At 48.1% G+C, this 14,108-nt stretch overlaps 1 protein-coding gene and 1 long non-coding RNA gene across 4 annotated transcripts in view; one reads left to right on the top strand and one right to left on the bottom strand.

Annotated features, from left to right (window-relative positions):
• The window catches only part of GLRX3 (glutaredoxin 3), a 29,700-nt gene extending 21,389 nt beyond the window's left edge, over positions 1 to 8,311 (bottom strand). For both annotated transcript variants that reach the window (XM_072972131.1, XM_072972132.1), the window contains exons 1-2: positions 8,167 to 8,311; positions 2,657 to 2,765 (exon numbers count right to left, since the gene is read on the bottom strand). In XM_072972131.1, the coding sequence (XP_072828232.1) occupies positions 2,657 to 2,765; positions 8,167 to 8,255 (198 nt within the window). In that variant the 5' untranslated portion in view covers positions 8,256 to 8,311. The remainder of the gene's footprint in view (positions 1 to 2,656; positions 2,766 to 8,166) is intronic.
• A 76-nt stretch (positions 8,312 to 8,387) lies between these two features.
• Positions 8,388 to 13,610, top strand: LOC116278705 (uncharacterized). 2 transcript variants are annotated; one of them, XR_012077694.1, is made up of 4 exons: positions 8,388 to 8,571; positions 9,708 to 9,784; positions 10,748 to 11,323; positions 13,291 to 13,610. It is a non-coding gene; the product is annotated as an uncharacterized lncRNA (long non-coding RNA). The 2 variants fall into 2 exon arrangements; XR_012077693.1 differs by having other exon boundaries at positions 12,587 to 13,610.
• The last annotated feature ends 498 nt before the right edge of the window (positions 13,611 to 14,108 follow it).

Here is a 14,108-nt window from a genome sequence, read left to right as displayed (position 1 = left end):
ATGAGCACGACTCAGGTACCAAATTTCATCACCCAATGCCGTTCTTCCTCCTCCCCACCTCTCCATCACACTGTGTCTTGAAAGACTCCACCTACCGAACAGTATGATTTAATAATAAACATGTATTTCCATTTTAAAGTGCTAACAAGCTGACTTTATGTAACCTGAAAAGCAAAGGCACTTGACGTTTTAATTAGCCCTATTTAATTTTATTCTTAGTAAACATAAGGTTTCTGTGAGACTTTACCAACAGAAGTAACCTATGTGTTTCCTCTAAGCCCCTCGAGGTGTGAGAACACGGGGACACAGCCTCAGGACCTGAGCAGACAAGGTAGCCCACGCAGGTGAGCGCAACAGGTGGCACCGGAAGGAGCACGGGTGTACTTATCACATCATCAGGCCAGGAAATGAGGGGATTCAGATGCAGGAAATGCGACAGCCTGCCTTTCAGCAAACCATTCCAATGAGCGCAAACTACTGGGACCAAAAATGTATGCTCGCTTTTCTAGGGTATTTCACCATCTTCTACAAAACAGGGAATTGATGATCACAAAGCTTTACAATCATAATATTAAAAACATAGTGTGTAAGATCACTTATGTTACGATTCTGTAAATCTAAGTCATAGAATGAACTAATTGCTACACTTCATAAGTCAAAAATGCCGATCAATTGCAGTCATAAAAAAAAAAAAACAAGAAATCAAATTAAAAAAACAGAGGATATTAAGGTGGTAGAATCTCAGTTCCATACCCCAGAAGTTTCAAAAAGCTCTAAGAAAGCTGTTTTAAGTGAGCCGCACTCCTCTGGCGGGGAAATGCCAGCGGCCTCTCACATACTCTGCCTCTCACTGGCTCACCGTTGCTCAGCACTGTGGCCTTTGAAGTTACCTACCTAACAAACTCCACGCAGCCTGTCTGTCTCCGAAAGAAAAACTATTCACAGAGTGAATTCCAGAAAGGAAAGACACCTGGACAGACTGTGCGCCTGGCACAGTGGCCCGCCCCGTGAAGGGCAGGTGCAGTCGGGTTCAGGTGTCCCCAGCAGGTAAGCTTCCCAACCCTTGGCTTGCTGAGACACTTAAGCACTTGAACAACTTAAAATCTCTCTGCCAAGTTTGGTACCAATGTGAGAAGTAATCCTATAGTCACTTTAAATAAATCATTCAAATGGCAGCTAAGGACAATGTGTCGCCCAAACCAGTAACATTATACACACAAAAGCAGACTTACAACAATTACCATCATCTTGATTAATCTTATGATTGAAATGTTTAATCATTCATTTCACTTGTAATCATTATCTTCTATCACTAACCAAACATGCAGTTTTAATGTCCCCTTCTATTATTTATACTGGACATTTTAGGGTTACATTCTAAGGTTACATTACACATTTCACTGGAATTTTAAATAAGTCCTTAAATTTTAAAAAGCTAACTATTACATTCATACTTGCTCTGTCTGCATAAAGAAAACACGGGAAGGATTCATACAAAATTAATACTAGCAGTTACTTATGGGATGGGACAACCAGGCTGCCAGGGAGGAGTAGGGTGAGCCTTCTCAACGTACAGCTTTTTACATTGTTTTGATTTTGAACCATCCAAGTGTCATGCCTATTCAAAGCACCCTTGTCTATACACAGACTGTCTGAAAACGTATAGAAATGAATTAATGTCAGAATTCTGTGGTTTTAGTTCACATAAAAAGTGTACACATACAGACACAGTTGATGTCACTTTTAACCTCTTATACAGGTACACTTGCCAACACCCTCTGAACCCATAGGCTCTGGTTTTAAAAAAAAAAAAAAGGCTTTTGGGTTTTTTTGTTTTTTGGTTTTTTTAATCCTAAGGATTCAGCTTTTGAACACAGGGTGGGTTTCTCTTCATAAAAATTCATTTCTAAGATAATTCAACTCATGTTTTGGCCCAGTTGCCTAAACCAGTACGAAGTCCTAATTGACAACAATACATGTGCTAAACCACAGCGAGCTAACCCAGTCACAAGGCTCACTTTCCTAGTACCTACCCACCCAAGACAGACAGATACTAGGAGCTCAGAGTATGGAAAACCAGAGGCAAAACAAAGAAGGCAACATGCAAAACGAAGTAAAACAAAGGCAGCAAGGGAGGACAGGCTCGCTTGTCCTCTGCCCAGCAGGCTAGGAGAACTCTCCGTCTCTCCCACAGGCTGCGTTCACCCAGTCCCAGACAGCAACCTCTTCCTACCCCCTGCCTCCTAGCAGCCTTTACACACGCTTCCTTTAATCACTTTCCACATGACACCTAGTTTTTCAATGAAATAAGTCATGTTAATATTTTTACTATATTAAAACCACAACTATCCACAATTAATGATCTCTTCCGCTTTTGCTCACAAACACTCCCCTGCCTCCACCCACCCATCCTGTCCTCCCGCGCGAGCACGTGTTGGGGAAAGTGTGGTGAGTCTTATACCACTTAGCACTTGAGATGTGCAAAACCATTTTAAGGTTTTTAAGAATAAGCTACTATGAAAATAAAAGATCCCAACACCAACTATAAACGTGCGGAATTCCACACCACTCCTCCCTTACATTAGTTAACAAGATATACTCTAACCCGTAAGTCAGAATTAAACTCATAAAAGGTATGACACTGAAAATACAGTACCTTCACAAACGAAACCTGAGGCTGCTCTTTGGCTAACTCTGCCATCACGCCGTTCATCTGGGTGCACTGTGGGGCCCATGGTGCCCAAAAATGGACCACAACGAGGGACCTGTAAATCCATAAAGTTACAGACTGAAAAAATTACAGTAGCTTTAGAAACAAGCAAATACTGATAGAGATTAGATTCCATTAGCAAAGAAATCTTTAAAAAGAACTGTCTGAATTGTTTTTGTACTGCTAGAATTTTGTTGTATTAAACACAGACTGAAATATGATGACTTGTAATGTCTTGAGAGTCTTTTGGATAAATTTTCAAATTAGTGGTACACCTTGAGTCAATACTTACCTCATATGAAGTGTTTCTGATTATTTATCCACCTCAACTATTAGCCATGTAAATCAACTATGTTTTCAGACCCTTAGGAAAGACGGAAACTAGATTTCTGCAGTCAAGGCACCATATTTGTGAAAAATGACTGCAGATGTGTTGTTACTATTAATGCTAGTATTTACTTTTCAAATGTGGTACTGTGACGAGGTGACTGCAGGGACAGGAATGAGATGTTGCAGATGAAGGTGTGCAAGCAGGAAAAAAGGGGAAAATGGAAGCACTCTTTACAGACACACTTTTTTATATTATGCTACAAAAGCTTTCCTAAAAAATGAATAGTATGAACAGACTAGGGGATTAACAAACTGTTGATGAAACGCTTAGGAACCTCGGTGTGTATCTATCAACCGTTTTCATATAAAATTATCTTAGCAAGAGATCTTTAAGTCTACCTTCATGCTCAACTGAAAAACCCTTCAGCTTTACAGAATTCTAAGTTCAAATATAATCCCCCTCAACCACAACTTTGAAAACTCAGGAAGAAAATACAGTTTACGTGTTACACGGAAAAAGGAAATAAGACCAGCTACTCTTGGGCCAAGAAAGCAGCACCAAACTGTAACCCATTACAATCATACAGGTGAGCCAAGAAGGAGCCGACCACACAGTCTCGGGACTGGAAGCCAAGGGAGGCAATGCAGACTCGGAGGCAGGAGGGGCAGGACCTGGTGACACTGGGGCACAGTAGGTTTCGGGCTCAGTGGCTGACAGCTAGTGGTGGACTAGCCGTGAATCACTGCACAGAAGCTGCCAGCTGAGAGGAAAGGATGTCCAGGGGGCCATCAGTGATGGTCTGGAGCTCAGGAAAGAAGTCCATGCTTGACCTACAGGTCTGGGAGTCAAGAAATCAGCAGTGCTGGAACCACTCTCACCCCTGCCAGAGGATAACGCAGTGACTGAGGGCACAGCCTCTGGGGCTCATCAACCCTCAGTCAGGAGAGACGGAGGAAAAGGAGCCCAGGTGGCAGCCCAGAGGAGGGGCCTAAGTGGGTACAGTAAGGGCGAGGGTCGCACAGAAGTCAAGAAGGAAGGAGAGACAAGCATCCAATGCAGCAGGAAGGGCGACCGGCAACAGTGAGAGCAGCTGCAGTGGATGCAGGTGAGCAAGTTGGGCTGCAGCACGTGGCCGACAGCCAAGGATGAGAAAGCAGAGACTGCTGGACACCTACTCTTGAAGGGATTCGGCTATGAACAGAGGGGCCAAGGATAGAGGCAGGATCGAGGAATGGGCTTTTTTCAATACAAGAAATGTTCATAGTTTATTCTGTGGGGGGACAGAGCACATGGAGAGGGAGAGGCTGAAGACACGAGAGACAGCTGAGGATTCCGGGCCTCGGAGGTAGCAGGAGAGGGAAATCTAGAGAGAAAAGCTCGCCTGGAGAAGATAGACAGTCTCTGGGTCAGGAGCAAAAGAGTCAAGGATTCATAAACCACAAACAAACAAATGTGTAGGTGCGGAGGGTGGGGCAAGTAGAGGGAAAGCTCAGGAAGATGCTTCTGGAAGTCCTGTTGTCCCAGGTAGGAAGCAAGGTCATTTGCTGAAACCAAGGAAAATGGACAGGGTCACAGACAGGACCGAGGAAGGAGGGAGAGCTGCCCAGGGGCACAGGAGAGGAAAGCAGGCGGCTCTAAAGGAAGACCCTGGGAGGTGGAGGTGGTAAAGGACTCGTGGGAGGGCCCCCACTCAACGGTTCTCACTGTATCTGGAACTCAGAAGCTTCAGTGTGTGCACAGGTGGGCAGAGACCACGGAGTAGTTCACCAATCACTGCTTCCTCTTCCTCTTGAGCACACGGCCAGAATACATTTCTTAGTCTTCCTTGCAGCTGGTTGGGGCCCTGGAACCGAGTCCTGGCCTGGCCTGGCCCCTCAAGACCCCCCAGTGTGAACCTCTGCCTACACAGAGCTTCTGCAGAGGAGGCAGGGGAGGCTCCAAGGCCTGAAGGACAGTGCGCAGGAAAACAGGCCCACACAAGGGCTGTGCGAGAGAATGTTCACAGCAGCCTGGGACACAACAGCCAAAAGCCGCAAATAACCCAAATGCCCACAAACTGGAAAACTGCTAAATACTAATACAATGGAACACCACTCAGCAATAAAAAAGAAACCAACTATAGATACATGCAACAACACAGATGGGCCCCAAAAACATACTGCGCAAAACAGGCCAGACGTGGAAGACTAGGCGCTTTGTGACTCCATTTACATGAAGTCCAAGAACAGGTAGAACTAACCGATAGCAACAGAAGGCAGATCATTGGTGGGGGGCTGACGCCCAGAAAGAGCCTGAAGAATTATTCTTGCTTTGAATGATGATTATTTTGTGTTTATACAAATGTTAAAATTCACCATACCTGAGGGTTAAGCTCTGCACATTTTATCATAGTATGTAATACCTCAATTTCTTAAAAGTAGGATACCACTTTTACCAGACTGAAAAAAAGATTTTTAAAATAATAATATTCGATGATAAAAAAGGATAAAGTGAGACAGCACTTTCATATCCTGCTGGTAAAAATTAAATTGGAAACCTTCAGAAACTTCTTACACACTTTTAAATGCCTATCCTAAGGAAGAAATTAAAGAGACAAAGATTTATGTTTATGAATACTTTCCCAGTATTTTACATATCAAATAACTGTAAAACATCCACTGTTCAACAATATAGTTTTTAATGGTCATGCAAGAAAATATTACGAAGCCATTAGAAGTCATATTCAAAGACTGTTTAATGACATGGGAAGATGCTCACAATATGACTACATTTTAAAAAAATTAACATAGGGTGCCAAACCTCTTCACAGTATCAGCCAACGTATGTAAAAAAGAAAAAAGTACACATACACAACTTAAATTTCATTACTACTAATGTGGCTTTGAAGAGTAATTTAACTTAACTTCCACATCTGTAAAACAGCAATAACTAACACCATGGGATGCTGAGACTATCAACAAAAACATATAAGCACTCTGAAAACATGATGATGATATTAATGCTATTATTTTAAATTACGCACAACATTCTCAGAGTTAGATGCTTAACTCCACTTTCCAATTAAGTACACGATGCCAAGCATCATAAGGACATAAACCTGAAACAAATACAAATGCTGTCACCCACTCTGGGATTACATGTGACAGTGTTCTCTCCACCTTCACGGTGGCCCAATATGCAGGGTACACTGTTTAAGGAAAACCTTTAGAGAAACACGAGGTTCAAACCCTAACTACTGTGATTTTAAACAACGTGATGAACCTGGGTTCTTCATCAGTAAAATAATTAGTGTTCAATAAATGGTTGTTTTCTCTATTATTACAGGTGTTGTGCTCCTACAGTTATTCCCCTGCAGATAACACCATTTATTAAACTCATAAAGTAGTAGACTGTTAAGTATTCTACAAATAGGCAAAACCGTAATTACTCTGCAAATTGGTATGCATATCCCCGCTGTATAAACCAGCTAAGGTTTCAGTAACATAAACAACTGATTAGATGACTTAAGTAAAAAAATTTTCAATTCACATGAAGTTTTAAAATTGAGAAGTTATTTGTAGACTTTAAATGATTACGTTAACAAGTACTATTTAATATTCTTACATGCTTCCATTTTCACAAACAAGTAGCAGAGATCTGTTCCTTCTCCACATGCCCAGCATTGCTTCCCATATGCCCATTTAAACTAATCACCAAGGAAAAGGTAAACTGTTTTCTGGCTCGTTTCAAGCACAGGCCAGTGGCAAGAACACATCCAAATGGTATTAACATTTAAACTTCTACCCATTGTGATAATTTTAAGGACTTTTGTATTTAAAAAGTGAAACATAAAAACAAAAACGTGAAACACATAAAAAGCAAAATAGTCTTCCAGGTGACACTAAGATGAACACTTAGTAAGGGCAGGTCCACACAAGTCCTGCTCTTTACAAGAGGTCACTCTGGAGAACTCCACAAACGGGCTGCTATTAAGATGTGTGAAGTGCAGGATGAATCACCTTTCATCAATGAGTCAACGTCACCCCCCGCCCCACACTTTTTCTTTTTTAACAATTCCCACGCCGACAGAGCTGTTTCGGTTACCACTTTTAACCTCACCACTGTAAGGCTAGGCCAACCACTAGTAAGACAGGAACTCACCCTTTCCCATTTTCAAGAGGCAACTCTTCCCCTCACCTGCACCCTGCGTCTCCGCCACTCTCCCAGAGTACTTACTGCCTGCCTCGAATTCAAATTCGGTACCGCACGGAGGTCAATAAGCATTCATGCCCGTGAACGCCACACAGGCACTCCGTCCCACACTTAAAGGACTGAGGGCTCGGGTCCTGCGAGTGCCCCGGCCGCCAGGGCACCGCGGCAGCTCACGCCGCACCCCGCGGCGGGCGCCGTCCTAACCCGCCGCATCGCAAAAGAGACAGGCCCGGGTATGAAACCTGCGCAGGGGTTACAGGGCTAGCGGGGGGCTGAGCCGGGGCCCGGCTCCCAGGCTGGAGCTCCACCGTCCCCACCGGTAACGCCCCGGGAGACTGCCCAGCCCCTCGAGGCCCTACCGGGGAAGCCTCCCTGCGCGCCCGCCAGCGCCGACCCGCGACAACCCACACTGCTCGGGGCTCCCCCTATCCCCAGAGTCCCCGCATCCCCGCGGCCTCCTTCCGATGCCTTCCCAAGGGCGAGGGGCACGTGCGCCCAAAAGAACAGACCGCGGCTGAGCCCATTCATGAAACAGGAAACCCTCGCCTACGGCCGCGCCAGCTGACCAAGGCAGCTCGCCGGCTCCCCACCACCTTTAACGCCCCTCGTAAAGGAGACGGCACCACCGACCCAGCCAGGCCCGCCCGCCGCGGCCAGGCGGGAAGGGGCCGGGGTCTCCGCGCCCCTCCCGGCCTGGGGCTGAGTCACCGCGTCGCCGCGCCCGGCGGCGGGTGGGGACCCGGGCCTTGGGCGCCCGGGGGGCGGCGGGTCTGCGGCCGGACCCCGCTCCCCTTCCGGGGCGGAGGCCAGGGCTCGGGGTCCGGGGCCGCGCCGGCCGCTCCGCCCAGGCCGGGCCGAGCCGGGCCGCCCGCCTTCGCCCGCGAGGCCGGCCCCCGCGTGTCCCCTCACCGCTGCCGCCCGCCGCCCCGCTTACTTGGCTCTGAGGCGCAGCAACTCCTCAAACTGCCCCGCGGAGCCGACTTCCACCACGGCCGCCGCCGCCTCAGCCGCCCCCGCCGCCATGCTGCCGCCGCCAGACAGGAGCAATCGAGCGCGGGCGGCCAGCGGGGGCGGGGCCTCGGGGCGGCTGCGCGCGGAAGCCCCGCCCCCGGGCCTGCCCGCGCCCCGACGGCGACTCCGGGGGCGGGGCTTCCGCAGCGGCCGGAGGGAGCGCGCGGCTCCCGACCGCGGCTCCCGACCTCGGCTCCTGAGGGCGAGGAACGTGCGCTGGGGCTCCAGACTCCCGGGGCTCCCGGAGGTCGGAGTGCAGATTCCTGCGGCTTTTGGACCCCGGCGCTCCGTACAGCAGCTGGGAGAAGGGTGTGCGCGCGTGTGTGATGTGAGTTGTGTATTTAACAACCTGAAGTCTTGATCTGAAATGAAATTACAGAAAGGTGGGGATGGAACGGGAGGTCAGGGAAAGGGAGATCGCGCCATCTCTGAACCTCAGTACTGACAGGAGCTTCGAAGTCGGTCCTGAAGGAGCCGAACCCGTGCCACGGCGAGTCCCGGCACACGCGCCCCAGGCGGTGCCAACCCTGGGCGCAGCCAGCGCGCACACACATCACCATTGTGACCTCCGGGTAGCACGGCCTGGGCAGGGGCGCCGCCTTCCGGCACTACGCTCCCAGCTCCAGGACCTCTTCCTCAGGCCTCCAGGATCCGCGCCCCTCTAACCTCGGGGCCTTCTCTGGCATCCCCCTAATGTGAACACTCCAGGTGGTGCCCTCTCACCACCTTTCCACCTCCCATTCCAATGTTTCCCACGCATTCTCGGGCCTGGGGAATCTTGTCCATGTTGCTAGTATCCTCAGCCCCCAGCCAAGAGCTCTCCCCTGCCTCCAGAGCCAGGCATTCATCTAACCTGGAAGGGGGGAGAGGGCGAGAGGACGTATCTTTTTGTCTGTCCCCAAACCGCACCCGGCCTTGTCTCCAAAGCTCCCCTCCTGGTGTAGTTCCATCCCAATAGGCATTGCTTTCAACCAGACACTGGAGCTCCTCCTAGGGTCCTCCGGCTCTGGACTGAGTTTGAGTGCAGGTTGCATGGAGCCTCCCCAGGGTGTTCAGGGCACCTGTGCGCCCTTTGACCATGTGCACATCTCGCCAAGTTAGAGGGTTGCTTGTGGTCTCCACCAGCCCCAGTTCTCATCAGGGGCAGGAACTGTGTCTCTGTCCCCATGCCAGAGTTAGAGCCAGGCACATGGTAGGTGCTCAGCTCATGCTCAGTACCTGCAGCTGGTGGAGCGGTGGGCTTGTGGAGTTCAAAGATCAATCACACACAAAAAATAAACCGTGTGATATATCTCATTAATAATTTTTATATAGATTACATGTTGAAATACTATTTCTGATACACTGGATTTTGTGAAACGTAGTATTACATTTACCTCTTTTTCCCTTTTAAATGTGGTTATTAGAAATTTTTAAATTACATAGATGACTTTTATTTATGACTCACTTTGTATTTTCTCACAGCTCCAATGACTGAAAGTGGTTTTTAGGAGGCCAGTACATGTGTGCCTCCCTCTGAGACGTAGATGTTACTGAAGTCGGTAAGTTACATTATTTAAAATGCAATAAGAGAGTGATAAGAAACTGTTTTGTTTCCTGGCTGTGGTGATAGATACACAAACCTAAAGGTGATCAAAATTGCACAGAACAAAAGTAAAACTGGGGAAATGGAAGAAGATGAGCCGATGATATGAATGTCAACATCCTAGTCCTGATATTGCACTGCAGTTTGAAGATGCTATCTCAGGGGAAAGCGTACATGGACTCTCTGTGTTATTTCTTAAGACTGCATGTGACCCTACAATTATTTAAAAATAAAAAGGTTAGTTTTCTTTAAGTAAATAAAGCCTAGAGATTACTATGAAAACATGCAGCAGGAGAGGAGAATATAGCATGTTGCAAAACAGGATGTATACTCTGATGATCATTTAGACAGAATTATATTCACATCAAACATGTAACTATATGGCTGAATGTAGCATCAGAAAAGGTCTTTGGAAGCATGTGCCCCAAAGTGTTACGAGAACTTGCTCCCAGAAGGTGAAAATAGAGGAGTTTTAAAGGGAGTGTTTACCTTACACACTTCCTAGTGTCGTTTGCATTTTTTCAAAGAATATGACTGACTTTGTAATTTAAAAATAGCGCAATTGTAATACACTAGGGAAATGTGCTATAGTAAAACTTTTTTAAAAAATGCAGTAATTGGAGGGAGGCTGTAGCTCAGTGGTAGAGCACATGCTTAGCATGTACAGTTGCTAGGTTCAATCCCCAGTACCTCCATTAAAAATAAATAAATAAATAACCTAATTACCCACCTGCCCCCCCCCACAATGCTGTAATTATCCTTTAAATGGGACTGTTTTAGAAATCCTGGTTTTTCCTTTAAATGGAATTTGCTGAAAGCAGGATACACCAGCTACAGACCACACTCCCTACCTTAAAAAAGAGATGCTGGGAAAACTCCCAGCTAACATTTCCATTTCTACCTCCTTGCCTTTTTACAGTCATCACTATTGATGTCAACAGGCCTGACGTTCAGCAGGTGAATCTCTGAGCTTTGAGATGCTCTGACTTCGGCAGCAAAGACGACTCCACTCAGCCCTGAGCCCAAGCCACATTTTGAGGGGCTGTCACACCTGAGTTACACGTATATAAGGGTATACACAGCTTTATAGTGCCTTCCAGCCTCCCGAAGCCCCCGCACACACGTGTCTGTATCTGTCATTCCATGTTCCTTCCAGCTGATGATGCAAAACCATCAGTGCCTGCCCCCACTCGACAGCTAAGGAGACTGCCCGGACCCACAGCGGAGACGGGGCCGTGCCAGCACCCCCTCCTGCACCGCCTCACGCGCTCCTCCTGCTGCACCACCAAACCCCAACCGGCATGCTGCTGCTACTTCAGAGCCCAGCCCTATGTTTCTCTGAGCACGTGCAGGCCCAGAGGGAAAAATTCAGCATTATCATCTTGAACTTAGTGCGTGAAGACTGAAAACAGGAAAGCAAGATGTTTGGGGTGATTTTGGCACTTGTCCCCAGTGTGGATGAATCCCAGACAGTGACATTCTGCCGCCCCAATATGTAAGCATCCTTTAGCTGTGTCCTATTCCCTCTTGGAGGTGCGGGATCCATCCCCCTAGGGAACCCAGTGACCCCTGGTGCCCTCTGGGCAGGGGTTTCTCCTGGGCTCCCAGGCCTGCTTGATCAGAAACCAGGAACAGTCGTCCCAACAGTACAGCCCTGAGAAGGATGGGACAGACAGGTTTTGCAGAGGGTACTACGTGGTACTTTACAGGCTGGGAGCATGGGGACCAGGAAGCTGGGGCTCTGGGTCCCGGAGGCTGATGTTCTGGCCTGGCAGAGCCAAAGCTCCAGATCAGACTGCAGTGGGGGCTTCCTGGGTGACAGGAGCTGCACCCTGTATCCGTGAAGTGACCACTTTAAAGAGGGTGTGTGTGTGCATGTGTGTGTATGTGATTGGGGTGTAATTATTTTTAACAACAGCTAACATTTTACCTCTCCTGAATAGGTGAGGAAATATTTTAACCATGCATTTTAATGACGCATCATTCCCTCCTGGACCCAAATGTTCCTCCCCGGCAGGGCACAGTGCTGAGTACTAGGGGGCACAGGGCTGAGTACTAGGGGGCACAGGGCTGAGTACTAGGCACAGTGCTGAGCACTAGGGGCACAGGGCTGAGTACTAGGGGGCACAGGGCTGATTACTAGGGGCACAGGGCTGAGTACTAGGGGGCACAGTGCTGAGTACTAGGGGCACAGTGCTGAGTACTAGGGCGCACAGGGCTGAGTACTAGGGGCACAGGGCTGAGTACAAGGGGGCACAGGGCTGATTACTAGGGGCACAGGGCTGAGTACTGGGGGCACAGTGCTGAGTACTAGGGGGCACAGTGCTGAGTACGAGGGGGCACAGGGCTGAGTACGAGGGGGCACAGTGCTGAGTACGAGGGGGCACAGATAACCCATGTGGAGAAAAACACCTGGTCACTGTAGATGAAGACTTGGGATTGAATTCCCACCTGTCTGGGTCTACCCTCCAGGAGCTGAGAGGCCCACAGGGGGTTTTTAATGGGCAAAGCATGGCGTTAAAAAGTGTTGTTACTCAAGTAAAATGGCCAATTCTTCCTTCCTTTTAAGAGAGACTCCTAAATCCCAATTACTCCGCCCCTAAAGACTAGTTGAAAATAACCCCAACTGGAGGGAATTAATTTCCTCAGGAATTCCACTGTTACAAGATTAATGGAGCCCCCCTGCAGAGAAACAGTAAAACTGTAAGTACAGTAGATTTGCACCTGAAGGATACATATTTTAATTTCTGTTCTCAAGCTGCGATAACATCTTTCGAGCTACTATAAAAGGCATAAATGAACACCCGCTCGTCTGCTGAGAACTTGTGAACGCAGCTGCCAGGGAGGAGTCCACGCCAGGCTGGGGTCGCCTGGAGCCCTGTGCTGCCGGCTTGGGCTCTGTCCATGCAAGTGGCCCGGAGCCGGGGTCGTGGTCACGTGACCGTGGCTGGGCACTGAAACAATCGCCCCTTCCTGGGAGCCCCAACAGTTGACCACAAGCCCAGAGCAGAATCCCTGGGCCAGATCCTTCTAAGTCCACCCCCGTGGGGCCACCCCAGCCCTGCCACCCACCGTGGCACAGCCCTGCTGAGGGACCACCAGCCTGGACCGAGCACGGGGGACCGGAGAGGTGGCTGGTCTGTGTTCTGCCCCTCGAGAGCCCTCCAGGGAACTGTACCCCACTATCCATCAGTTTTGGTGACCCCAAGAATGGGCTTTGGGGGGTTGCCTCACAAATCAGGTTGAGACAAACTGGAGTCTGGATCCGACCAAGCAACCAGCCCTTGTTCTCCTTGGCCCAAGGGCCTCCCTGCAAATGCGCTGCTCCCCTGGCACCCAGAGAGCAAGATGAGTCCGCAGTAGGGAAGCGGGAACAGGCTGTTAGTTTCCTTTCTCAGCCCTTAGAGGCCCTGCGCTTGCTCTTGGCAACATGGGCCAATTTTCTGTTCCCTTCCTTACCAGGAACTGCTTTTATTGGAAGAACTCAATGTATATGCTGGCTGTAAAGGTTGTTTATGCTGCCATAGCTGGATTTTTATTGGTTGTATTTTTGCTGCACTTGCTTGAAAAAATAATAATTTTCAAAGAAAAGAAGAATTGCATATCCTGTAAACTAAATAAGACTCATGTTTATTAGGGACCTCTGACAGCCTCTCAAATGTGAACAAAGATTTCGAAGCCATGAATGGACAATTTATGTGCAAGCTTATTTGTAAAACAGATTTGAAGACATACTTCATCTTGGCCCCACCAATAAAAGTACATTTCATTTCTTTTCAGAAGTGTGTGTCACCTGATGATTTCACAGTAATCCCGTTTTGCCTAAGAAGATAAGACTGTGCGGATGAGCACATACCCGCTGACCTAATCCAGCAGCGCTGAACGTCTGGGGGCTGCTATACGTTAAAAAAAAAAAAGATATAACCACATCCCATCAGGTCCTCTCTAGAAGAAATATATTTGTAAGAAATGTATTTCACAAATTTTGATCCAATTGCTACAATCTTGAAAAACCCTTTAGTCAAAATAATTTTTAAGCACATTTCTAGTTGCTTACAGTTTATCAGAGAACAATTCATCCTGAGAGTTGACTGCTGGTCTTCCAACCCCTGCATCAATTCTCATCTGTCCCATCGAGGACCAGCCAGGGGTGCAGGTGCCGGTTGCAGAGCCAGTTCACAGGCTGTAGGTGGCATCAGCCGCCTCTCCAGGCTGGGGAAGGCGCATCCTTTGTCGAGCGGTTTCTTTATTCGAGCTAGAGACGCTGCAGTTCAGAATTA

This window comes from Vicugna pacos, chromosome 11, assembly GCF_048564905.1.
Source record: "Vicugna pacos chromosome 11, VicPac4, whole genome shotgun sequence".
NCBI lineage: Eukaryota > Metazoa > Chordata > Mammalia > Artiodactyla > Camelidae > Vicugna > Vicugna pacos.
This window is presented reverse-complemented; position numbering and strand designations above follow the sequence as displayed.